The sequence below is a fragment of the Manduca sexta genome, chromosome 13, assembly GCF_014839805.1.
Source record: "Manduca sexta isolate Smith_Timp_Sample1 chromosome 13, JHU_Msex_v1.0, whole genome shotgun sequence".
In the NCBI taxonomy this organism is placed as follows: domain Eukaryota; kingdom Metazoa; phylum Arthropoda; class Insecta; order Lepidoptera; family Sphingidae; genus Manduca; species Manduca sexta.
The window spans coordinates 619,410-644,765 of NC_051127.1; the positions used below are offsets into that span (position 1 = coordinate 619,410).

At 34.8% G+C, this 25,356-nt stretch overlaps 3 protein-coding genes and 1 non-coding gene across 5 annotated transcripts in view; 1 reads left to right on the forward strand and 3 right to left on the reverse strand.

Annotated features, from left to right (window-relative positions):
- LOC115453011 (putative epidermal cell surface receptor) overlaps nt 1–2,702 on the reverse strand; it is a 45,848-nt gene extending 43,146 nt beyond the window's left edge. Inside the window, exon 1 of one of the 2 annotated variants that reach the window (XM_037438283.1) lies at nt 2,474–2,702. The gene's annotated coding sequence lies outside the window, so the exon portion shown is untranslated. The remainder of the gene's footprint in view (nt 1–2,473) is intronic. The other variant, XM_037438284.1, reaches the window with a different exon arrangement.
- A 2,596-nt stretch (nt 2,703–5,298) lies between these two features.
- LOC115453583 lies at nt 5,299–5,417 on the reverse strand. Its single transcript, XR_003939578.2, has one exon. It is a non-coding gene; the product is annotated as a 5S ribosomal RNA (ribosomal RNA).
- Nucleotides 5,418–5,620: 203 nt separating this feature from the next.
- On the reverse strand, nt 5,621–16,895 carry LOC115453582 (chromosome-associated kinesin KIF4). The gene is given in 20 exon segments (XM_037438117.1): nt 5,621–5,883; nt 6,926–7,013; nt 7,892–8,156; nt 8,226–8,281; nt 8,494–8,745; nt 9,001–9,162; nt 9,541–9,729; nt 10,091–10,335; nt 10,678–10,826; nt 11,146–11,300; nt 11,495–11,698; nt 12,049–12,222; nt 12,488–12,676; nt 13,045–13,570; nt 13,717–13,879; nt 14,073–14,284; nt 14,499–14,658; nt 14,891–15,082; nt 15,765–15,866; nt 16,230–16,895. Coding segments are annotated over 19 exon segments (3,651 nt in total). The 5' UTR covers nt 16,474–16,895; the 3' UTR covers nt 5,621–5,883; nt 6,926–7,001.
- A 408-nt stretch (nt 16,896–17,303) lies between these two features.
- On the forward strand, nt 17,304–24,670 carry LOC115453579. Its single transcript, XM_030182284.2, has 3 exons — nt 17,304–20,322; nt 20,905–21,114; nt 21,555–24,670. Exons 1-3 carry the CDS (start codon nt 17,545–17,547, stop codon nt 21,633–21,635), a joined length of 3,069 nt encoding a protein of 1,022 aa, XP_030038144.2. The 5' UTR covers nt 17,304–17,544; the 3' UTR covers nt 21,636–24,670.
- Nucleotides 24,671–25,356: the final 686 nt, after the last annotated feature.

Below are 25,356 nucleotides of genomic sequence, written 5' to 3' on the forward strand. Positions count from 1 at the left end.
TATTATTACGTAGAAAGTTGTTTAATAAAATATACGATTATTTTATATCAATTATTGATTATATGTTTACACAAATAACATATTTTATATGCTTCATTAACAAAATGTCATTAATGGATTAAAAAACTCTCCCACAAACACACATGCCGTTTATCCCCAAAGGGGTAAGCAGACGTGCAACTGGTACACCCACTTTTCGCGGTGTGTATACCGTCCCATAATGTGATAGCGGGCGAGCCTATCTACAAATTGGGATCTAATTCTAAACTTAGGGTTCATAGTGAATAGAAAAAACAAATATCATTACCCGACCCAAGGATTGAACCCGAGACCTCAGCACTGAAGACGTACTGATACAACTAAGCCACCGAGGCAGCCAAAGTCGTTCAAAATTAAATACGTACCTATTTAAAAATATGTAATTGCCTAGCCATGTGTTAGATTATGTCATTTATATCTAGATCTGTTGATCTAATACTTTTTGATGACTATAACAGACCTAGTGTGTGCTCTCTGCAACGTGAAATATATTTGTTTTAAGAAAAATAAAATGCACCAAAAGCAATGAAGCGAGTAAAATATAAATTTAAAAAATAAATTATGGAAAAAATGCGATGACTTGCCTTTATCTTAAATTGAGGATATGATATTTGATTAAGAATTACGTTACCTTAATCGAATTCACTTAATGTATGATTTTTTAAATTAAAATTTATTTATGTACATTTTTATTATGATTCTTCATTCTAGATTTAGATATACATAATTTGATAAGAGGGACAACTTAATGGTATATTTGTGTTATAATTTGAAGGTTTTATAATCAAAGTTAATGTTTTGATAAAAAATATTACGGATGAAATTCGGGAGATGAAATAGATCCCAATATTGCTATTGGTTCGCTCTATCTTATACGACAGATATAACTGCTAGACTTTAATGTAGCTAGTAAAAAAAGTAGGTAATGAGATCCTGAGATTAGGTCGTTCAAACAAACTCTTCAGGGTGAGTTTAAACTGTTTTTGATAATATATATACAGTATTTATATTTTTCAATACAAGTCAAACTCGTTTACTTATTTGTTGACCTCTAAAAATACTTTAATAAGGATAATAATTTCCATACGAGTATCATTTGAGGTATCACTTAAATCAGAAATGGTCAGCTAATGCACCGATTAACGTATTGATTTCTATCCCCGCCGTATCATGTCGCGAAGTTTATAAAGCAATAAAAAATAATGTAGTTTAATTTACTTTCAGCTTAGAATTTCTATAAAAATATTTTAATGTTAAACGGGTTTTGGAAGCAGTTAAAATTCTTCTAGTAAGAAAGTTTACGCTTAACAGCGTTTGTCCGCTTATGTACATTGTACATATACGAGATGGACTAAACCCCTTATTAGGTAGGAAATATAGATGTAAATGGGTTGGCAAGAATATTTTACAATTTCCAGCTGTATGTAGATGGTTACTAGCTTCATGGAATGCAGACGTGAAGGTACTCAAACGTCTACAAAAAAGGCTCTACATAGAGATTTGCGTATGCGCAGATGGTGATGATGCGGATTAGTTAGAACTTCGACTCGCTGCATTGTTTCGTTGCATTACTTAAGAGAAATTATTTAAATAACTATTAGATTATATTATAACATATTAAAAGATAATTCTATCTCTATGCCTGAGCAGCAATATTTTCTAAGAAGCCCTTTCATTTTAAATACTTCGTTAAGCTAAGACTTGGACTTAATATTTTTTTATATTATATCCGCGTGTGTGTACGTAATAAACATTCCTCGTATGTTTTTTACACCTTCTCTTTTTGTAACTGACAGTTAACTCACGTAAATATCCACCTAATTATATTGTTGTTATAAAAGAATTAGGAAGTGAAAATTGTAGTAGCAACTAGCAGCTACTTATTACCTAAGATCCTCTATTATATAATGCCTAGGTTCGCACGCGATTCTGCTCTTTTGCCGTACCTAGTGCAAAATAAAATTCATTTTAAAATCATACATATAGGATTTGAACACAAATTTATTCATAGAATCAAGCCTCCAGACTCTGAATGCTTTTAACATCTAATTGCAGCATGTCAAAGTGAATCATGGTTAGGTATTAATTAGGAACATAAGCTGGACAGTTCGCAGTGAAAGTAATGTTTCATGATCGTTCGAACATGTATCTATTAACTCGGCTACACATAAATAAAAAATGTTGATTAAAACAATCTATACATTCAGTATAGATGAACCGCTGCATAGAGATAGACAATCTAAAAGTCTATTAATGAAACTCGTATCAAACCAGGTTAACTGATAATTACAACTTGTACAGTTAGTTTAAAACCGCATGGAAAGTTTACCAGTTGTATGTTTACCACCGTAAGAGGCGTCTAAGACCACCGCGTTGTGGTGAGACGTGCGTCCCTAAATAATACCGCTATAATACGATATAACTTCAAACGTACCGGTATACTGAAAAACAATCCGGACAGGTAGACGCACTTTGTAACAAAAAATCTTTCTTCACATACACAGCACAGGACACTGGTCGAGAGGGCTCGTAATAATGTTTGGCACGTCAACACGCGAGGTGTGGATCCGACGTGATGGTTGGACGACGCGTCGCGCGGCACTAACCCGCTGTCTCGACAGTCGACTACGGCGACCGGTCGGAGATTTCTCCCGTAAACAACGAAAGCGAGCCTCTAGCCTTTCTTCGTGGCGAAACGTGCCGCAGACGCTACTTTGGGTTCTCGAACGGAACTGACAAGAAGAACGACCTTGTTTCAAATGACATGATTTGCTAGCAAGCGACATACAACTCCGATAAGATTTAAATATTAATAGTAAACAACGTAAACAAGTAATAAATAATGCTGTTCGAACAGTTAAAATTCCACAATAATTTTCCACGATACAAGTTGTTCGATCGAGTTGACGAGCAGTGTCGATCGATTGGCTTGGTAGAGGCGCAGCGTGCTTTCGTTTGAGTCATATAAAACGTACAATGACGCGGAGTCAGGACACGCTCACGGAATCGGTCAAGGTGTCTGCCACATATCACGAAATCATTGAGTCAGCATCAAAGCCGCTAAGTTTTGCAAAATAAGTTTCTCCTGTTGACTCTACAAGGTAGAGACAAGATTTTTGTGGAACTACAATTTTTATTTATGTTTTTGATGGATTATAATGTATTTTAGTTGAGTCCAGATATTGTTTAATTTTTTTAAAGTTACCTAGATCAAAGTCTAGATCGAGACATAATAAAAAAAATATTTTATTAATACTAAAATTATCAAATTAATAACAGAATCCTTTTTAAGGTTTAGTAGACGTTTCAATATTTCAAATCCTAAAAATATAATAATATATTAAGTATCCAGAATGGCGACCTTAATCGTGTGTAAAGCTAGACCGTTTAGAGACCTAGTAACCTAGAACGAAATGACTATGAACTTTGCAATGAAACTTGGTGCACGCCTCGGTATTGGAAATATACTTTGGTCTTTAGTTTGACCTCTAACATTAGAAATTGCAAGCACTCGTGTGTAATTCTTAGTGATCATTGGGGTATACTTTTACGGTCAATGGACGTATTTTATAGCAGTGGATGAGTTTTTTTATGCGAGTAAGGCAGAGTTATACCAATGCACCTAATGGTAAGTGGAATGGGGTCCAATAGAATGTCGACTGATGAAAGATGATTACCCCACGGCAGTCGACACAATTAGGTCGGCCTGTTCGAACAGGATATACACAGGCTGATCAAGGAACGCGACACACTTACGTGGCTTACTATGGCAGGTTTTAACATCTTGTGTACGGTGGTCGCTATTCGGGCGGATATAAAATATAATACCATTAGCAAACTCTTTTATTAGTAAGATTCGGTGCACAGATTAAAGCAATATTTTATTATGTCTTTATATTTTCTACATGATTTTTAGGAAGTTTATGTAATAGTCTGCAGGGGCGTAGCTACCGCCGTATCAGTGATACCGGGCCCCCTCTTGGCCCATACATACATTAAACTAAGTGGGCGCCCAAAAGTTCGCACTACCCTGAAAAGTTCCCTACAAATATAAATATTGGGACCATCATGGCAAGCTACGCTACTGATTGTCTGCTAAATGTAGTACTGATAATTTTTTTTGTGACATTCAATATTATTTATCAAGTCTGAAGCATGAATTTTGTACACGCCTTAGGCAAAAACTATTGTTTGGAATTGAATGCAGTTTTCACCGATGCATTGCTGGAGGACTAAATTAAAATATAAGGCTTCATTTTATCCCGGAAAAATATAAAGCGGGACTTTTAGCCCGGAAAACCTTTTTTACGCGGGCGGAGTCGCGAGCAATTTATAAAGTAAGTCACAGAAAGCTTTTTGTGGCATGTACTGCCTAGCAAAATAGTAATGAAGTAATTTTTATGTTAAGTAATTTATATTGCCCATGGTCCGCCCGGAATCGATACAAGACATATTGCGCAAAAATCGATTATCATTTCACCCATCCAGGATATCGAACCGAGACGTGAGAACTGCAGTTTTATTGAAATACGACTAGGTATGCCATCGGGGCTGCAGGCAGGTGACTTTTTGTTACGCGCCGCTATCCTAGCCGATGACATCGGGTGTTTCCGGAAATATTCGGCTGCGCAGGCAGGCTGTTAGAAGAGAAGATAATATGTCATGCGGCGACTATTCAATTATTCTCTCTGGTTGCACGTAGTCAAATTGTCTAAAATTGTATTCTGTAATTATTTTTACTAATATAATGTTTAATACTGTAAAAAGAGCGTTTAACATTGAATAATATACTAAAATATATTTTCTAAATTTACATATTATGAAAATTTATCATTATATCACGATGTGTCATGACTCATCGTCAGACTTTCTAAACGTTCGGTGAGAATGAGAATGTAATTCGTAAATTGAGTTACCAATCGATTTTTATGAATGATCGTAGACACGAATGTTTTCACACATTTTGCATAACTGGACATGAACCTTTGGTGGTTGTGGAGAGAATTGATTTAAAAACTCAATAAATATATTATTTTTACCGTTTTAGAAAATATGTTAATATCCCCAGTGAACAATGCGAGTACAACGAACAATAAGTTACCAATATTTAAGGATGTTTCTGATTGCAGCTGTTTAGAAACAGTTATTCACAACAAAATGCCATGAAACAATTGATAATCGCCGGAAATGTGCGAAGCTAATGACATTCTTAAAATATGTAAAAGTGTACACAATTTTTACCGAAACAAAATGCAAAAAAGCCAACGTCACGCGGTGTTCCCAGGCGGTCACCCATCCAAGTACTGACCGCGCCCGACGTTGCTTGACTTCGGTGATCGGACGAGAACCGGTGTTTTCAACGTGGTATGGACGTTAGCGAATGCTATGTTTAAATTATTGGTTAAGTAGTTCAATAAGCTATATTTAAAACAAAATAAATAGGAACTCATAAGTCGTTACATATCTAATTTATTAAATCCAAAAGACTGCAGCAGGTCTTTATTAATACCAGCATTTTTTTTTTGGAAATACATGTGTAAATCCCCCATAATACCAAGAATTTGCTTAAAAAAAAACAACATTTACAATAAATATTACTTTATTCATTTAGAGATCTACTCTTCAAATTTATAAAATAAGTCAATATAAGCAGACAAGATTTTCAATCAACTTAAAATGGCGACACGAAAATCCATTCTTTATACTAAAATTATATGTAATACATTATACACTTTATTTAGTTATCATGGACAAGATTTCGAATCGAAGGCACTTGCGTGGTACATTGTCAATTTGAGTTCACTTAGAGGAGTCAGGCTTGCTGATATACGAATATTATTCAGTCTGGAAAGAGAAAGCAATATTAATATAAAGATAAGGTTCGTAAAACGTTTGGCAGAATGAGTGGAAGAATCTTAGTTATTTTAGATTTATTGTGCAATTAGTTATAAGACATTTAGGTTATTTACCAGTCGATTAACAACTTAGAGTCAAGAGTATTGGATTTATGTATGTATATTACTAAACACGTAATAGATTTATATTGATATTATATGATAATATGTTGGAATAAATTAAACTGTTTATTTTATTACACACAATCACGCCTTTTATCCCCGAAGGGGTCGGCAGAGGCACAACGTGTGTATTTTCCGCAGTGTGTATTCCGTCCCGCAACGTAAAGGGGCGAGCACAAAACTAGACTCCATGCTGATACTGAGTATAAAAACCCTTTGTCCTACTCGGGAATCGAACCCGAGACCTCAACAATGCAGTCATAGCCATATACAACTACGCCACCGAAGCAGTCATAAAAACAAATAATTTGACTAGAATTTTCTAAAAACCCGTGCACAAAAATGCATGTAAATAATGCTCGATAACAACCCGGAATTAACATCCGTAACAAAAAACACAATATAAAATAAAAGTTTTTAATGGAGCAATAAATAGTGCGCCAATTATACGTATTATCTTAATTATTATTGTTTAATTTATGAGATGGAATCGCAATACAGTTTTGCGGTTACGTTAAAAAAACTTCTGAGAGGCGAGTGCTAAACTAACAATGTATACGATTTGCGCCACTTTTATTGCTTTAAACCGGTTATATTGTTTTGCGAAGTACCGAAATTTTCAGTTTAATAAATGTGAAGTCAAAGTCACCACAGAACGTTTTTATGTTTGTTACAAACTGTTATTTTATTATGAACGACCCCGCCAACATTTTCTGTGATAATAATTCCATAAGTGTAAATTTAAGCCAAAAAAATGTAAGTGGTGTCAATCTACAGCCCAATCAACAAACATACTTTCGTTTTCTATAATATTTAGTGTAAATTGCTTATTAAAGTAATGAAATGTAATGTAAATGAATGTTGGTTACCTTTGTTGCGCGGGATTCGCCATTTCCCTGATCATGGGGAAAGAAATAGCTTTTCTTCTTTTTAACGTATGTGGCATCAAGGTGACCTCTGTAAAAAATATTCACATTGATCAAACGCCATTATTTCTAAAGCCAAGTGTAGACTAGCAAGTACTAGCAGCAATATATATTGCGCAAGAACTTCCAGAAGTTTGCATTATACAATTTTATACAAATGCGATTTGCCGTGCCGCAAGAAGACAGGTTGCCATGATTATTTACACAGTAATAGACAAAAACCTTACACAAACTCAACTTCTGCAAGTTTACTTGTAATCTAAACCTCGTTTATGAAGAAAAATCCTTGATAAAATAGATGTGTGGTGGTATAATGGTTCATGCAGTTTTACTATAGTATTGTCTAATTATTGTATGACATAGTTCTGCATAGCAATATACTTAATATACACATCTATATTAAATGACACAGTCGTCTCTAATGAATGAAATACAAATACACCAATAATAACTGCATAGACAGATATTGACTAAAATTATTTACATATACATTTTAACGACAGTTTTTAAAAATCGAATTTATAAAATGTCAGTAAATTATTCAGTCTAAGGCAACACTATTTCACTAATCGCAATCTACATAAAATGCTTTGCAGAACTATGCACTTACAGTGTCAAGTGTGAGGGGTTTAATGTTCTCTCCTTTTAAATATGTGCCAAATTCCCGATAAGTTTTTATAGAACGAATACTTCTTATAGTGCCTTTGGAAGAGAAAACAGTTGTCAGATATTATACTATATGGAAACTGTTACGGGTCATTTAACATTTACTTTGAAATAATCGATTAAAACGATTGAAAATCATAGCGATGTTCTCAGGCGACACAAAAATGTATTGATAAACTTAAACCGACATATCGATATCAGTAAGCGCATAGTTCGCAAGTTTTTACAATTCAATCGATTAACCTGACGCATGAGATATTTGAGAATGTTCGAGACGACGTTATATTTCGCGGCGTCCATGCCGTATTGGAGGATATTGTTGGCGCAGTAAGTCGACATTGGAGCTACGCATGTATTATACAATAGTAGAGCGAACATCCATTTCTGCGCATTATTTGCTTGTACCCTCCTTTCGCTCAGCGGCCTCTTTTGACGTACATTATGGCGGGAACTCGTAGGCGTATTCGATTGGCTGTCGCTTGCGTACAACTCTTGTGACGTTTCGAATCTGTTTATGTTCTCACGAAATGGTTTAGTTGATCGAATTTGAATCGGGTATTATTGGAATAATTCTTACCGTTTGTCGAAGTAGGAAGGCGGCGTGGTGTCAAGTGATAATTCAGGTCCTGATGGCTGTAACAATAATATTCGTGTAAACCTTATTGTTTGAATTTTTTAAATTATTTCTGTAACGTAAATAACATCTTTTAAATGGTCAATAAGCGCGGTATAATCGAAGCTTTGGCTTTTGAACACGATTATTAATCGAATCGCGCACAGAGCATACCTAACATAGACGCTTGTAGTCGGCCTGTATGAGCGTATTACGAGTCGTAAATGGTTACCTGGTTCTCCTTGTCCTCCGTGTCGGAGGAGAGTCGTCGGTTCTTGCAGAGCGCGGGCTGGCAGCGACAGGCGGGCCCGCAGCCGAGCTCGCTCTTGACGCAGCCGCACATCTTGGTGGAGCAGCTGCCGCGGCACACGCAGTGCGGCGCGCCGTCGCTCGAGCGCTTCACCGCGCGCGACGACACGTCGCTCACCGACGACGACGTGTCCGCCACTTGCGTGAAGTTCATCGTCAGCCGGGAACGCTGCGCCTACGCATTACAATTTCTATTAGCTATTATGAATCTGATTAAAAGCTACCCCACTGGCTATTTTTCAGCCAAATAATGTGTCCGATCGTTGGAGAACACAATATATCTAGGATAATTTATAGCAAATCAATAACCGAGGTCACAAAATGTAAAGAAAGGCAGAACTGATAACATGTTATTGCTGTAGAATTAGATCTAACTAACATAAAACTTTCATTACAACCATCATACCTGCCATACCTACAAAATTCATACCTGTATCCGTTTGAATAATGGTGTGGCTCTCCAGTCAGGGTCCTTGTCGCGATCCTCAAACTCGTCGTCTTCTTCATCAGTGGGTTCTACGTATTCCACCTTCCTCACGGCGTCCGTCGCGGACTCCTTCTTGTTCGTCCGCTTTTTAGACTTTTTTGCCGGCTGTTCGGAGTTGTTCTAACTCGTCCATTAGTCTTTTCTGTTGGTTAATGTTGAGTTTAGTATTGTGTTACTTTAGGTATCATGGTAACTTCTTTAAAACTTTATGAATGATTTTGAATACTGTAATAAACCTTTGGCAAATAAAATATGTATTCAGTTATAGATTTCTGCACGTATTTATAGTTTGTCCCAGAAACAAGAATGAAAAAAGAGACCAGATTCCCGTAGCCTCGAGAATCTTTGGTTTATAATTTGAATAGTGAAAGAAAGCGCAAAAATCTTTACAAAGAAAATTGAGCATAATTTTTCATCTCAAGAAATTATTCTTGATTACTAGAATCTGACTCATTTGATCTACATCTAACTACCACACAAAACGAACGAGTCATTCAAAGTGGCGTTTAATATCATTCACAACAGATATGTATAGATGAGACATACATTATCTTCCTCGAACTGTTCTAGTTTGTCCTGCTGGTATTGTATGACGTTCTGCAAGTGCTTGCATGCCTCGCTCTTATCTCCTTTGCCGACCACGCCTCGTTGGAGGGCCACTAGCGCTGACAACTGGAAGAAAAACAATACCGTGTCAATCTGTTCAGAGCTTGAGTATTACAATTATCGCCTCTTTGTCAAGTGGTAACGTATGTGGGCTTTGGATGGGGTCTTGAGTGCCAATATCAGGTTGAGAAACACAAGTTTTTTTATCAGGATTTGCTCAGGTTTGGATTATGGCCAAGAAAGTCTTATCAGGAAGGGAAACGCCTTAGTAAGACGATGAACAGTTGTGAAAACGAAGACCAATTCTTTCTACAATTTGAAAATGTATTTTGGGCTGATCCAGCATTGAATTGAGACAAGAGTTGATATATAAAGGTCACCTACATTAACTAACTTTAGACCGCCCATAAAGACTGACAGCACTTACTTTCTGTTCACTCTGCATCTTCACAGTAGCCAATTGTCTTTCAAACTCGGTCTTGCTGTTCTCAAACTCAACTGCCAGTCTGTCATGAGCTTCCTTCACCTCTTCATAACGCGCCTGATATCCTTTCTCGCTCTGGTTCTGTAGCTCTCTCTTAGCGTCAACAAGTAATTCGAACAGGCATTTTAAGGCCACTTTAGCTTCCAGCATAGATTGAATGTTGTCCCATTGTGTTCGAGATTTGTTTTCTGTGGGCAATAGAAGTAATTTTGTTTTATTTCTCGCAATATGATACAGTAAATAATACGAAAAAGACATCTGGTAAAACAACAAATAAAATTAGATAATAAATATTTCAAATATTGCTATGGGCAAAAGTAGGCCCTGCGCGAGGTAGGGTCATCGTGCCATCTCCCTCGCACGCCTCTACCGCAATGACCATGACGTCACAGTATCTCACATTGCTCTCATTATAATTATCAATATCAATTTAATTCATCATCAGGCCAAAGAAAATGAGTTTATTATCTTGTTTACTTCCAAAATGCCTTATTTACTACAGGAAAAACTTTCACAAATACTGATTATACCTTGATCGGCCGTCAATATCTTCTGTTGCAAGTCTGATATCTGTGCTTTACGCAGCGCGAGATCGTCCTCGAGCTCTGCTATTTTCTTTCTGTTGGCTTCGTCATCCGTGCTGTTACGTAGGTTCTCGATTTGTTCTGTTATCCATGCTCTATAAAAAAAAAATTAAACAATTCGTTTCTGTAATCCATTCGCTTTAAGAATATAGTGAGTCATCAGTGTAAAAAGGGTAAAGCTGTACTCACAGCGGCGGAAACATTTCGACAATTTTTAATATTTCAATTTAAAGTTATTTAATATTATATATATTTTTGTGCTCCAATAATTTTATAAACCGTATTTCCGCATATTCACACTATTTTTATGCAAGCATAAGCCGTTTGCTATCTGGGCACACCAGCGCTGACATACTATTATACTGACAAATCATCAAACGTGCTTAATAAAACATATCTTTCTAAAAGTATTACCTGTACTCCATCAACTCCTCAAGCGATTTCTCAGCCTCCACAATACTCAGATGCACCTCGAGTTCCTGCTCGATGTAAAGTTGCACGGCGCCCGCCTTCACGCTACCTTTCGCATTGCGCTTCATCGCCGTCTGCTTCTGGCGATCTAGAGCTTCCTATACAAGATGATACAAATGAGTATGAATACTACTACCATAGTCAAATTGGTTAATTTATGCCTTATAGAAACCTGTCTAAAATGTGGTTTTTGCTGTTTAGATGCCTTTTTAAAATGGGGTACTCCTATTCCAACTATCCAAAACTTTGGATGCTATGCTACTTTGTTTATCTAAATTGCACAAATACATACCTTAAGTCTCTTGTTAACAGCGACTGCCTCCTCCATCTTGCGCTTAAGTACATTCTGCTGTTTGGCGTGGAGTGACTCCATCTTGGCCATGGCGGTGGCGCGTTTCCGATCTTCAGTGCGCAGGCGCAATAATGCGCGTTCGTTATCTGCCTTCCATTTGCGGAACTTTTCACTCTCTTCACGCATTTGTTTTATTATTTTCACCTACACAAATTAAATAGGAAGAATAATATAGTAATACAGGGCTGATATATTAAATTATTATTGTATGTCTGCAACAGTTATTTAGGCAAACACTTCGTTAATAATGTAAAAGTGCGTAATCTTCTTAGAGGCGTTAAATATAATTCATCTTTTGATTACCCAGAGTAAGCACCTAAAACTGACATGGTTTACATCATTTAATAAACAAGAAGAACTTTAATCGACACAAAAGGAAAAATCTTACTTAATTATATTACAAATCTGAAAGCTTATCGCGCGGGCGAAGACGCGAGCGGTTGCTCGTCTATCATATAGTTGGAAGATAATAAATATTGATGACCAGATCTTACTTTAGTCACTTTCATGGCTTGGAGTTCAGCATTAAGTGCAGCAATCTTAGCTTCATTCTTTTCCTTAGTCTTGATAATATTGGCCTGTTGCTGGCATCGCTTTCTGAGATCTGAAATTTCTGACTCCAGACTTGTGATCTTCGTGCGGCGTTCTTCATGAGATGGATCCTTGTTCTGGTGAATAATAGATTTTTTTTAATCAATATATTATTGTTCTTTACTATATAGTAGGTGGTGTGAACAAAAATTAAATATTTTATTATTTCACAATTTCTTTGGTGGGTCAGAACTGAAGTTAGAGCTAATTATAGATAAAAAATCGAATGGTAAGTACCAGTTTTAAATATAAACTAAAAACGAATTTAAGAATCCCTCGAGATCCATCATAATTTCTTGATTATTACATGTTTATAGATCATAAAATATGTTAGGAATTTACCTTAGTCTGCTTCAACTGTTGCAATAGTTCATCTCTCTCCTTCTCCAAGTGAGCAATCTTTTCTTCATTTTCCTTGAGGTTGTTGTGAGAATCCAACATCTCCTTATTATTCGCCAGTATAGCTTGAACCACGGAGGCCTTGATCGCCATCGCTCGGTTCAGCTCTTGCAGTTCTTGGTTAAGTGCCACCTAATAAATTTAAAAATGTTAGTTTTGATTCTTTAGAACATAGTAAAGAAAATCCGTTTTATCAATTCAAAAATCGAATTTTGAGAACATAATATCAGGATTACAACATAGTATTTTTTTATTTCTACAAAATTATTCCTACCGCAGTCCTAGAGGTAGGATCGGCGTCTCGTTTAAGGCTACCAAGAAAGATTGAGTCATCTGATCCAGATTGACAGGCTATTGAGTGTCCAAATCATCTAGCCAGAGTCTATCACATTATTATATTTGTAGAGCAGTTCTAAGTTTTTTGGCGCATTAAGCGTTGCCCCAGGATTCAGTTGCAAAAACACTCCAGCTTACATTAAAATGATAATTGAATCTCTCACCTGTCCCATAGCTCTCTTCTCCTCCTCTAATACCGCCTGATCCTCATTCAGTAGAACATCGTCATCAACCTTGTCATGTTCATTGTCATCCTTAACAAATGACAGCTTAATCTCATGGTCTATCAGTTCTTCATTGGTCTTCAAATTCACCGACTGCAAATCTTCCAATCTAGTTTTTATTTCTTTCAAATAGTCCACAACTGTTGTCTTCTGGTGCTCCTCATCTGTTCTATCAGTGGTGTTTAAATTCTCTATAGTCTGGTTGCATTGTTCAGTCAATTCATTTAGTTTACGTTCTATTTTGTCTTTAGCGGCTTCTGCTAAAAGTGCTTTTTCGCATAAATTCGTGTTTTCGATGAGCATGTTCCCGAGATGTTCCGTTACTTGCTTGTGTTTCTTTAATAATTCGGCGTATTTTGCTTTTTCTTTATCTAATTCTTCTTGTAATTGCTCATTATTTTGTTCACTGACTGTCGGTAATTTGCCGAGCAATTGTAAGCGTAGTTCGTTAACTAAGTTGTTCAACCTAAAATAAATAGATAAATAATTATGTGCAAATTATTTTGAAATAACTTTTTGCTGTCAAAACTGTTATATAAATTTTTCAACATTGTTTACCATTGTTACTTTTTATGTTCAGAACTCACAACTGACAACATTTTAGTGCTATACCTGACGATCTCAGCGGCCTTCGCATCCTGGTTGATGATGGGCTTGTTGCGGATCCGTCGCGCGCGGTCCGCGTACCGGAGCGTGGAGACGGTCTCGTCCAAGTTATAGTCCGCAGGACTCACGCACGCCACCATCAACGTCAATGAGTTGCCGCCAAGACTGTCTGTAAACAAATAGTTTTGACCAGTTAATAAGTAATCCTTACACCTTTTATTATATGGAGTATATTCATTTGATAATGCAAACTATACCAAGCATAGCTGCAGGCATTTACATACATATGGACAATAATTAATGTTATATTATGTTGAACAAAATCCCAAATTGGATAGCTTCTCGATAATTCAATTACTCACCTTGCAGTAATCTAGTAAGTTTGCTATCTCTGTAACTTATATAGCTCCTATTTGTGCCGTCTCCTAACGCCGATATGACGTTACCAAGCGCCAACAGTCCTTGGTTGATTTTCACACCTTCCTTGAGACGCTCACCACTTGCTTTCGTTTTTTTAATTCGTTCTGAACCAGCCAAATCCACTAAATGGAACTTTGATGTTGTTGCTACATTTCTGTAACAATAAAGTACTATAATCAGCTGATCATAATAGAAAAGTAAATAGAAAAAAAAAATTGAATTCCCCTGACTTGCAAGCAACATTTCAAATGTATTGTGAAAATATGTCATAGTTTAATAAAATATTAATATCTCTATTAAATAAAATAAAAATGCGGAAAATACATAAAAACAGCATAATATCAATTAAATTTATATGAGATATTTACTTGTCAGCTCGGCTTTCCTTAGCTATAACAATGGTAAAGACGGCATGACTTCGACTAGACGCCTGGTTCATGGCTGTGGAACCTGTCACTCTTCTGGAAGATCCTCTCTCAAGTACCATCATAGTTTCCATTGTGGACGCTACCGGTAACTCAGTTATACCTGTGAATATACCATAAGTAGGTAATATAAACCCCAAATAATATTCCAGTGTTATAGATAAGGTTTTCATATTTAATTCTTAAACTTTAACATATTATTTTTACTACACAGCTGCCCAACTTAATCACGAGCCATTCCCTTAACATTGTGAAAATATGAGACTTCATTAATAAGTTTATTCAACTAACCATGACCTATAAAGTTCACTGAAAAAAAAGAGACCTTTGATTACCTGGTAAAACAACACCCTTATTAATATCCTCCCTTATTTCAATAATACTGTGTCCTCTCTCCTTGCCGGAGAGCAAGTCGTAGCATTGCTCCTGGTACAATTCCATGAAGGAAACACTAACTTTGAATACAAACTTGTCTTCATGTGTCTCAACATAGTCAAAAATATCTGCTACTGCTTGCGGAATTACACCTAGAACATTGGATAGTAAAAACTGGTTATAGTAACATCGAAGGGATCATTAAATCTGGATGCTTTATCTGATAGTCATTATAAACTATACACTTTTATATGCATTAATGTAGAGGCCCTAAAATTTCGTCAATATAACCGATACATCTCTATAACCAGAGTCGTTATATCCAGTTTCTACTATATACTACTAATATTATAAATGCAAAAGTTTGTAAGGATGGATGTATAGATGTATGTTTGTTCCTTTTTCACAAAAAAAAACTACTGAACAGATTTGGATGAAACTTTACAGTGATATTGGTTGTAAATCAGAATAACACCTAGGCTACATATATAATTATTTTGTGTAAAACGGTCATAATATAACGATACATATAAAGTAAGTCAGAAAGAAATATATCCTGGAAAAGTACTTCATGCGGGTAAAGCTGCAAGCTAGCATTGAATAATTTTTTTTTTCATCAAAGTAGACAGAAGGCCCACCATTGTGGCTTGTGCAAGTTTTTTATTTTCTGGAATCACCTTGTGTGTATCCAAATTTATAAGAAACCCCTAATTATTAATGATATGGCATCCATATCAACTGATAGAAGCAACTGAAGGTAAGTGTACTCCATCATGTAATGAATTAAAAGTATAACTTTTTGATGATATTGATTTATTTGTATGAGTTACTCACCTAACTTGGTAGAATCGCCATCAGACCCTGAGTAGTTGGTGCCCATTGTGTAGGTTTTTCCAGAACCAGTCTGTCCATATGCAAGTATAGTAACATTGTACCCTGAAATTATACATTTCATAAATAAGCCAATATGTGGAGATAAAATTTTAAATATTTATACAAAAGAAGTGATCTGACATACAGAAATCAGAGACCAACTGCAAGATTATTTTGGATTTTGGTACTTACTTACCTTAGTTATAAGTCTGACCAATCCCAAGCTTCCTACACTTAAAGATAAAATCAAAACATTGTCACATTGCTGTTTGTAAACGTATTTGGTCTTTCCAGAATTTGAAAATGCATAAAGTAAAAAAAAATACAATATATACACCATTAGATACAGATCCCTAAATTTCTCATGGTTTAAAAACATTTATTTAAATATCCTCAAAGAACTGCTACACTGGAACATTACATTACCTTGAAAAAGTTTTCCAATAAGTCCTTTAACTGCTGTGTCGTAGAATTCTTGTTGCGTGATGTGCTGAGCGAAAACATAATTGTATGTAAACGCGAGATCTTTAATCTGCACCTGAGGACCTCCTGGCACAACGTCGATGCACTCATCGCAGCCTCTCTCGATCTCCTGCTGCATCAACGGCCTGATGCGAAGCGCAACCTGCACCGTATCTATTGTAGTATTCTTTTCTTCCACCATTTTCATCAGTTTATCTTCTTAGTGTGAAAATAACTATTTATAAGCCGTAAGGCGTTGTCATGTCCTTGTTGATTTGGTAACGATGATCAAGGAAGTGGAATTACTTTTAATAGTACCAATCTATTGTCGAATATTTCATAGTTTTAGGATATGTTGAAAAGTGGTAGTCAGATTGTTACACCATTGAATTCTATTTTCAAAAAAATTTCACATTCAGATTGGACATAAAATATCTCAAATTTTATTTCACCGTGTGTTACTGTCCAATATAATGCTAAATGCTTATGCGTTTCTATAAAATTGAACACAAAGAATGCAAAAATACTTTGTTGTAGTTGAAAATGCACAAATTAGAAACGGAACACCAAAACTTTAAAAAATATGGCCGTTACATCAACGACATATTTGAATTTAGTGTTACCATATCAAACATATAAACATACTACCAAAGAGAATAATAATACATACTACTTAAGAATATCAAACTGTCATGCTAAAATCACCACTTGTGTCTTATCGATTTGATTCGACTACCATTGATGACTATTTTCAAAGTTCTGTCTTAAAAAGATATTAAGAAATTTATTACTTCTACGCTATGCCACTTACTACTGTATAGAGATTTAACATATAGACCATGTCCTAGATTATGATGTTTCGACAGCCTTATCCCTCTGAAAGACCTGTATACATTGATAAGAATAAAATTGAAAAAGGTGTGAGGTAAGCATCTATTTTTAGATATCCATTTCTCTTTCTCTGAATTCTGCATCTGATATTCCGCATGTGTAAGTAAGTTTTATAGGAATAGACAATACATATAACCAACATTCAAATAAAACATGTCAATGTCAATTATTAAAACGTCAATACTGTGAAAAGCGAGCGAAAACGAAGGAAAATTAATTTGTGATTCATTTGTTTTATATATCTAACCCATAAAAAGTGTAATTTTATTTATAAGCGTGCATAGTAGATATATAGATGCGTGTATAAGAGCTTTTAAAAGGTATAATTCATAGCTTTGTGTGGGTTCAATATAAAGTTTTTATTTACGACGACGACGCTTCAGTCGTCATGCCTCCTCGAACTAGAACGAGAAAAGCAAAAGGTATAAAGGAAAATGCCGACGTCGAAAACAACTTTAGAAACACCGGTAAAGTTGTAAAATCTAACAGAAAAGTGTTAGGGGACAAAACCAATTCTTTATCAGACGACAATGAGACTGTAATTGAAAGCAAACAAGGGCCGACAAAACTTTCTCTTGCCATTGAAAATAATGGTAGACCTCTGCGTCAAAAACGATTGCCAGCACGTTTCAAGGAGAATCGAGCGCTTAATACCTTGTCAACAAGTCAGAATAATCTAAACAATCCAACCACAACAAAATATCACGCATCAAGCAAAATTATTGGCAACCAAGAAAATGTCCAGGAGATCACTAAGAGACAGGTCTCAGAAACAAAAAATACCAATGCAACACACAAAATAGCTACCAGTTCTGTTACAAATGTTTTAGAGAATCATGATAGAGATACTTTAAAAAGAAATTGTGAAACAGGGCATCAAATAAATAAATCATCAGAAAATATTCCTAAAAATGATAAAGTTGTGCCTAGCAAAGTAGGCAATACAACTGTCACCAAAAGAAAGATGCCTGAGCGTCAAAAGAAACAAATAATAGATACCAAAACAAAAACAAAGTCTAAACATGTTAACATGAAAGAGAATGGGACATCTGTATCAAAAAACAAATCACCTAATAAGTCACAGACTTCTAATGTGTTACTTATAAGTAATACATTTACACCACCATCTGATAAAGGGCCTAATTCTGAGTTTGAAAAAAGCTTAATTATTAATCGTCTAAAGAGGATTCACCGTTTGCCATCTAGATTTGATGACCATTCCATAAGCCCCAATAAGTTTATTCCAGTCCAGCCATGTCATGCAAGTACTCCCTTAAACAAGAATTCATCCATAGCTAAAAAAATACAAACAGACCCATCAAACACTAAAAGTATTAAAAATAAAGATGTCTCAACAAAGATAGATAAAAAGTCAAATAACATAAGCCCGGACACTAATAATAACCCAAAAAGAATTAGATCAGCTAGGCTTAAAGTGAAACCTAAAACATCACCAACTAAAAGATCCCCAAGGAATCTGAAAACTGGGAAACGGTTATTAGACAAAAGTCTTTCATTTAAAATACTTAATGACAACAAAAAATCTAAAGGTCATGCAGAGAAACTTGATGTTTATGAATTTACTTTTGATCCTGATGAAGAACCGGAACCACAGAAGAAGAAAAAGAAGAGAGTAGTTAAAAAGAACCCATCCAAACCAAAAACAATTGTGGTGAAAAAAAATTATGACAAAAATATGTCTAAAGCCATAGCTGCCTTAAAAGAAGTGGTGGCTATGTATAAAAACGCAAAAGATCAAAACAATAAGAAAGAAACACAAGTACAAAATGTACAGAATGATCAGATAGCATCAACTAGCAGTGCGGAACAGAATGCAATACAAGGTCAACAAACAATTTCAAATGTTATGCCACAAATTGAAAACCTTGATCCTAAAGTTATTCAAGGGAAACAACATATGAATCAAAATGAAACTGATTTAGATGCCATCAAACTACTAGTGAATAATGGCAATAAATCTGTGTATGAAAATCCCCCACCTATTAATGTGGAAGATATTGAAGCAGATGTTGAAATAAGTTATCATGATGATATTAACTACTCTCCTGTTAATTCCCCAAGACCATCATCTCTAAACCCTGTTGCTGTAACGCAATATTCGAATGCAGAAGACCAACGAGAGACAATAGAGAGAGCTATTTACAATAATGATCCTCTCAACTTACAAGATGATATTAGTTTCTTTGATGACCAGCCAGTGGCAAATAGTAGCATGAATGTGTCTGTGAAGCACCCATTAGCAAGCCCCTGGAGAGTGGAATTTGGTAGGTTACCAATTAAGTGGCCAGCAAATACATATTTGAAAGCAAATATGACACCTGCAGTTGAAAGTTCTTTTATTAGTTCGGAAGACAGTAATAAAAAGAAACATGTCTATGTTAATATGATTCCACAAGAAAATGATAGTCTACCTCAAATTGTTGAAAGTAACCCAACAAATTTAAAACAAACTAGCATTATTTCATTTATAAGAGAAGTTGCTGAAAGAAATGCCAATAAAAAGAAAAGAGGGAAATCACTTTCACCAATAAAGGCCAGTGCTTTGTTTGAAGATGTTATTAATAGAAGCAATGCAGACATGCAGAAAACATCTAAAAAAGTAACAAAGAAAGCAGCCATTGCAAAGAAAACCAATAAAGATGTATCTAATTCAAGCAGCAATACTTCTAATGATAAAGATAATGTCAGAGAGACTAGAAAACGCAAAAACGATAATGCTATATCTAAATTACCAGCAAAATCACCCCGTAAAGAAAAAGATAAAGATGTGACATACTTTGGTTTTGATGATAGTGGAAACGAAGATCAGGAAAATGTGGTGCCAAACAAGAATAGTGAACATAATAAAGTACGATCATTGAGGTCTCGTTCAAGAGTTTTACAGGAAATTAATGATAAAAATGGACCGGCAAGAACTGCTTTGCCATTAGCTGCTAAGACGAAAATAACTTCAAGTTCAGAAGCAGTAAAGAGGATGTATGAAGATTTGAAATCAGCAGAAGATGCACCTCAGTTGCTGGACAAAAATGATCAACTAAATGCTGGAACAACTAACGTTGATGTACACCAGAGTGCAGAGATTGATAATGAGGAATGTGATTCTGTCCATCTCTTTGAAGATATTGATATTGTACACCATTTAAAGGTTTGTATTACTATTATTGTTAAATAGTTAGCTGACTGATGGTCCAGTAAACTCTCACTAATTCACTATTAAAAACTAGAGGGTTTTTGATTATTGAAATGTTGATACTTTAATTTAATAGATTACTGGATTGTATAGAAAGATTTATAACTAAATTAAATATCTGAAGCATTTCATGTAGGGAAAATATTTAAATTTGTCTACAAAACGTTTTTTATAACAAATATATTTTATTTGACTAATTCGGAGGGCTTAACGGATTGCGTGTGTAGAGTAGAGGTAGAGAGTGGTGATGGAGGTACAGGAGAGTCCATGACATATTGAACTATTGAAGTGCTTGACTAGGAAAAGTTTGCTGTAGATCTTAATTTTCTTATGTACATATGCGATTTTAGTGTAGGATCCTTAGAACATAATTTTCATGCATGTTCTAGCAACTACATATATGGCTCATTTATTATGATTGCCAGCTTGTATCATAACATATTCCTCTAAGGCATAAAATATGTATCACTGTAAATAAAGCAAAATTAAAAACATAGTTTGTAATGCATACTAATTAATGATTTGTTTTCTCAACAGCCAACACGTAAAAGTTATGGCAAGGCAAAGAAAGTTACGTTCAGACAACGGTCAACATCTGATAGTGAGACGCAAGCCAGTGAAGGAGAGAATCGAATGCAATCTAGTGATGAAGACGACTTGGCAGACCTAACATTTACCATGCCTGAGATAAACCAGAAGAAAACTATTAAGAAAAAGAAAACAAAGAAATTAATGTCTAAGAAGGAGGTATGTTACATTCAGCTATCTTTTACTAGTAATTGTATTTTTAATGAATAAATTTTATCATTTTTTTTTTATTCGATTCACAAAACTGATGTACAATATTACAAATAATTATACAGATATTCCTTATAAACTAATTACACAATTATTGACATCTACTTGATGATCATTGATCTTGATCATTGTCAACCAAAAGATGTATACATAACCTGTAAACCTTCTCATATAATGATTTCCAAACTAACCTGACCAAAGAGATTTGCATTTCTGTTTTATATTTTAGATGTGTTTAGTACTTTATCACAATAAGAGTGCATACAGCGACGCTCTTTTTACTAAACAACTAAACACTTATTACTGTAAAAAGAATACATATCAAATAATTTTTCTTTTTCTAAATTGGATAATGTCATCTTTTTAAAGCAATATAATTTACTTTCCAGGAAAAAGAAGCTGACGAATGGGCCGCTGGTTTTAATTCAATGTGCGAAGACATTGAAGAGTTCCCACTTGTTGTTGAGTAGATCTTGCAATCATGACTATATATATTTATTTTTATTTATTATTAAGGTTAAATTATGAACAGTAATATTAAGAACATAGTACTATAAAAGTACACTCATAGAAATAAGTGTATATGATATTAAAATCATCTCAAAAATTCGCAGTTGAACTATCATTATAGTAATGTCCAACATTTTATTAAGCTTGTGTTATATACCGTATTGGAAGAAGGAAATTTATTTCAGGGCACAAATTACTTTAATTAATTAGGTATGTTAAATTAGTTGGTAAATTATGATTCAGGAACAATTTAAAAAGGTGCCATATTATGGGGGGTTTGAACAATTGAACAAACAAGAATTCTCATTTTTACAACTTACAAGTAATGTTACTAATTTAGGTTTTTATAAATTGTATGTTTGTCATCAACAATATCCTTTTATAATTAAAAATAGGTAGTATGTAATTAGTTTTATATGTGAAGTGAACTTCAAACTTATTTAAAGCTTTATTTTAAAACTTTAAGATACATGATTGATTGTAACATGGCATGCAGAAGTCACAAATTTATTTCGGTACCAGTGGGTTACTAACTCCATTGTGATATTAGACATTATTTTTGTTTTATCCATTTTAATTGTCTTATACAAAACAATAATCTCGGAAGTTACTAAAACTAGTTACTCTCTAGTTTGTTTTGAAACTTACTTATTTATATACAAAATAGTATACAACAATTTTAGCAATAGGTATGTGAAAAAAATAACTAATGTAGTATGTCTCTGGTTGACTGACTAAGGGGCCGTAATCAGAATGCCTTCCTACTATTGTTAGGCAGATACAAAAAAATATTCATAGACATCCTAAGTGTGTAACTAGGAATTTTTTTTATTGCTTTGAATGACGAGACGAGCCTGCCGTGTGCCTGATGGTAAGCGATACGACCGCTCATAAACAGCAGAAACACCATCGAACACCTTGTATTACAAAGCATTGCTTGGCACTCCAATGCACTTACCATCCTGAGACACCAGATGCTAAGTCTTATTATGTCCACTAGTTACACTGGCTACAATGTCCTACAAACCGGAACAGAACAGTGACTACACACTGCTGCTTGGCGGCAGAAATAGACATTACGGTGGTGCCCAGGCAGACTCTCACATATGAGAGACCTACCATCAGTAGATGGATATGTAATTTCTATATATTTTTTTGTTTTCTACTAGAGAAAATGATTGTAGGCGTCTTGGTTACTACTCTTCGTTAAGTGCAAGACAGCACCTCTTACCATTTCCAACTATAGTGGTTATTTCTAATGACATCAAATGTTTTAATAATTTCTAATAATTTTCGTAATTATATGGTGAAAAGGGAGATAACAAATTGTTTTTCATGTTAATGTATTTATGCAGCTCAAAATAAAAAACAGGTTGTAGAAATTTTCGTCGTAATTTAGATAGACTATCTTCTTCTTCTTTTGGTTTCGTGGCTCCACCGTTGTATATCGGTGATTTTGCAAATGTCAAAATATGTATATGTAATGCACTCTATGAATGTCATATGGCAACTAAAGATCCGGCCTGTGGTATCTTGTTAGATTTTTTATATAAGTAAATACCGAAATGAAAACATAAAAAGCAAGAAAAAATAAAAAGTAATAATTTTTTAAGATAGCAAATGAAAAAATATTGTTGATCTTTTAGAAAGGACGCATACAAGTAAAGAACGAAGACCATAGAGTAAGTAATTTCCATATATATTATAATTCTCTTTGAAGATAGACTATCTGTTGTAGTAAATAGACAAATAAGTTCCAAATTTCTACCACGGCGTGCGCTGCGATCGCTTTTTTATACACCCACCGTACAATTTGCACATAACCAATACTCTTGCTATTCATTGTAGTACAAATATGTGCCTCCAGATTTAAGTCCATGACTTTTAAGAATACTTGATTTATTTAAATGTGAATCAATATCAGCCCCGGATCTAAAGGGGGCTAGCTGGGGCCCATGCCCCGGGCGGCAAATTCAAACTTGGCAGACCAATACATAACTCATCATTAACTCAACTTTGACTATTGAGACATCCAGTACATTCAATACTAAAATTTCCAGCCAGGTGCGAAATAATGATTATGATAAAAGTAAAAATACAGATGGGTGGGGGCGGCATTTTCCAAATTTTGCCCCGCCTCGAAAAAATTCAAGATCCGGGGCTGATCAATATTTTACTAAGTGAGTTTTGAAATACCTCAGGGACCAATCATTATGTTAAGATATTAAAATATGTTTAGGTCACACATAAAAACGCCTTTGTTACGTCCATGACAATTGCTGATTTTAAAATAGACTGATTTTAAATGTTTAAGTGTCTACTTCACAACATAAATATATAAGCCGACCAAATACAAAAGTCACTCTAATCTTTGCTCCCAAATTGATGGATATAATGAGTACTATATAAATTAGCTGTTTAACATGATAACTTTAAAAAAACTTCAAACTTGTGCAACAGGTACTAAATGTTATTTCAAAGGGGATACATTAGAGAAACTGGTTGAAAGTGTTTTAAGAAAGTACTCTGTGTAGAATGTTTACATTTTGGATGTATGTTCTCAATCGAAACATAACCTCGTATATAAATGGACTAAGTTGGGGTCGATTTTATAAATTATTTTATGAATTTTACCTCCAGACAGCTAAACTTTTCCATAGATTGCTAACGCTCAGCTAAGCTAGCACAGTTAGCTTGCATTTTTTAAATTTTATCCTAAAAACGCAACGATTCTCGTCTAGTGTGGATGCGCTTTAAATATAGTTACTTTCAGTGTTTTATAGTTTTAGAATCAGAAGTAAGCCATATTTAGAAATTAAGTTAAAAGAATAGGTTTATTTTTAAGTTTTAACATCTAATCTCATATTTTTTATTATTTTTGGATGGTAAGCATCAAGCATACTTGGTTTAGAAAGAGATGATCGCGCTGGGTTGTATCGTTTTTGTAATTATATGGACAGAGATTGATTTATTCAAATAAATATTTTAAATAACAGTTTTAGTTTCATTCGATGTCGGATTTTCTAAATTCGTATATACTTATTGAAAAATCTTCACGAATACAATATTATGAAGAATGTTCAAATTCAGAAATTTTTAGAGATAATATATTTTTTGTATTAAGTGTAATTATTTTAGTATATTGGTTTGGTCTCCGCGTTGTGGCGGATAAAATCCAGCAATACAGCCTAAAATTATCTGGTCACGTGTTAATAAAACAGCAGGAGTACGTCGGTCGCAATAGCTATGCCTGAACGTACCGGGCGTACGTTCCGCGAACGGCCCAAAAACCGTTGCCTTGATGTTTTCCGGAAAGTAAGAGTCAATGGTCTTACTAAGCGGGATACGAAAGACCGGGCGAAATGGAAGGATCGTAGTAAAAAGGGGACCCTGGCACCTAGGCCGACTAATATATAATATTGGAACCTAGGCCGGGATAACGCCAAGTAAAAGAAGAATTTTTTTTTTGTGTCAATATGTCATGTTTTACTTTTTGCTTTTTTACAAGTATTCCAAAAATATATTGGAAAAATATAAATTGTTTCACGTACGACATCTATGGATTAAACATGAAGCTTTTTCTTACAATGTTGGCTACGCTGCAAATGGCTCGTGTAACGTATTGTGCATAACACTAGATGGCGCTAATACATTTTATAATATAAAGCTTTCATTATTTCA

Excerpts from the sequence above, each read along its gene's own strand:
- LOC115453579 (XM_030182284.2), top strand. The coding sequence starts at position 17,545 with ATGCCTCCTCGAACTAGAACGAGAAAAGCAAAAGGTATAAAGGAAAAT. Across the intron at positions 20,323-20,904 it reads ATATTGTACACCATTTAAAG|CCAACACGTAAAAGTTATGG; the intron begins GTTTGTATTACT and ends TTTTCTCAACAG. Across the intron at positions 21,115-21,554 it reads AATTAATGTCTAAGAAGGAG|GAAAAAGAAGCTGACGAATG; the intron begins GTATGTTACATT and ends TTTACTTTCCAG.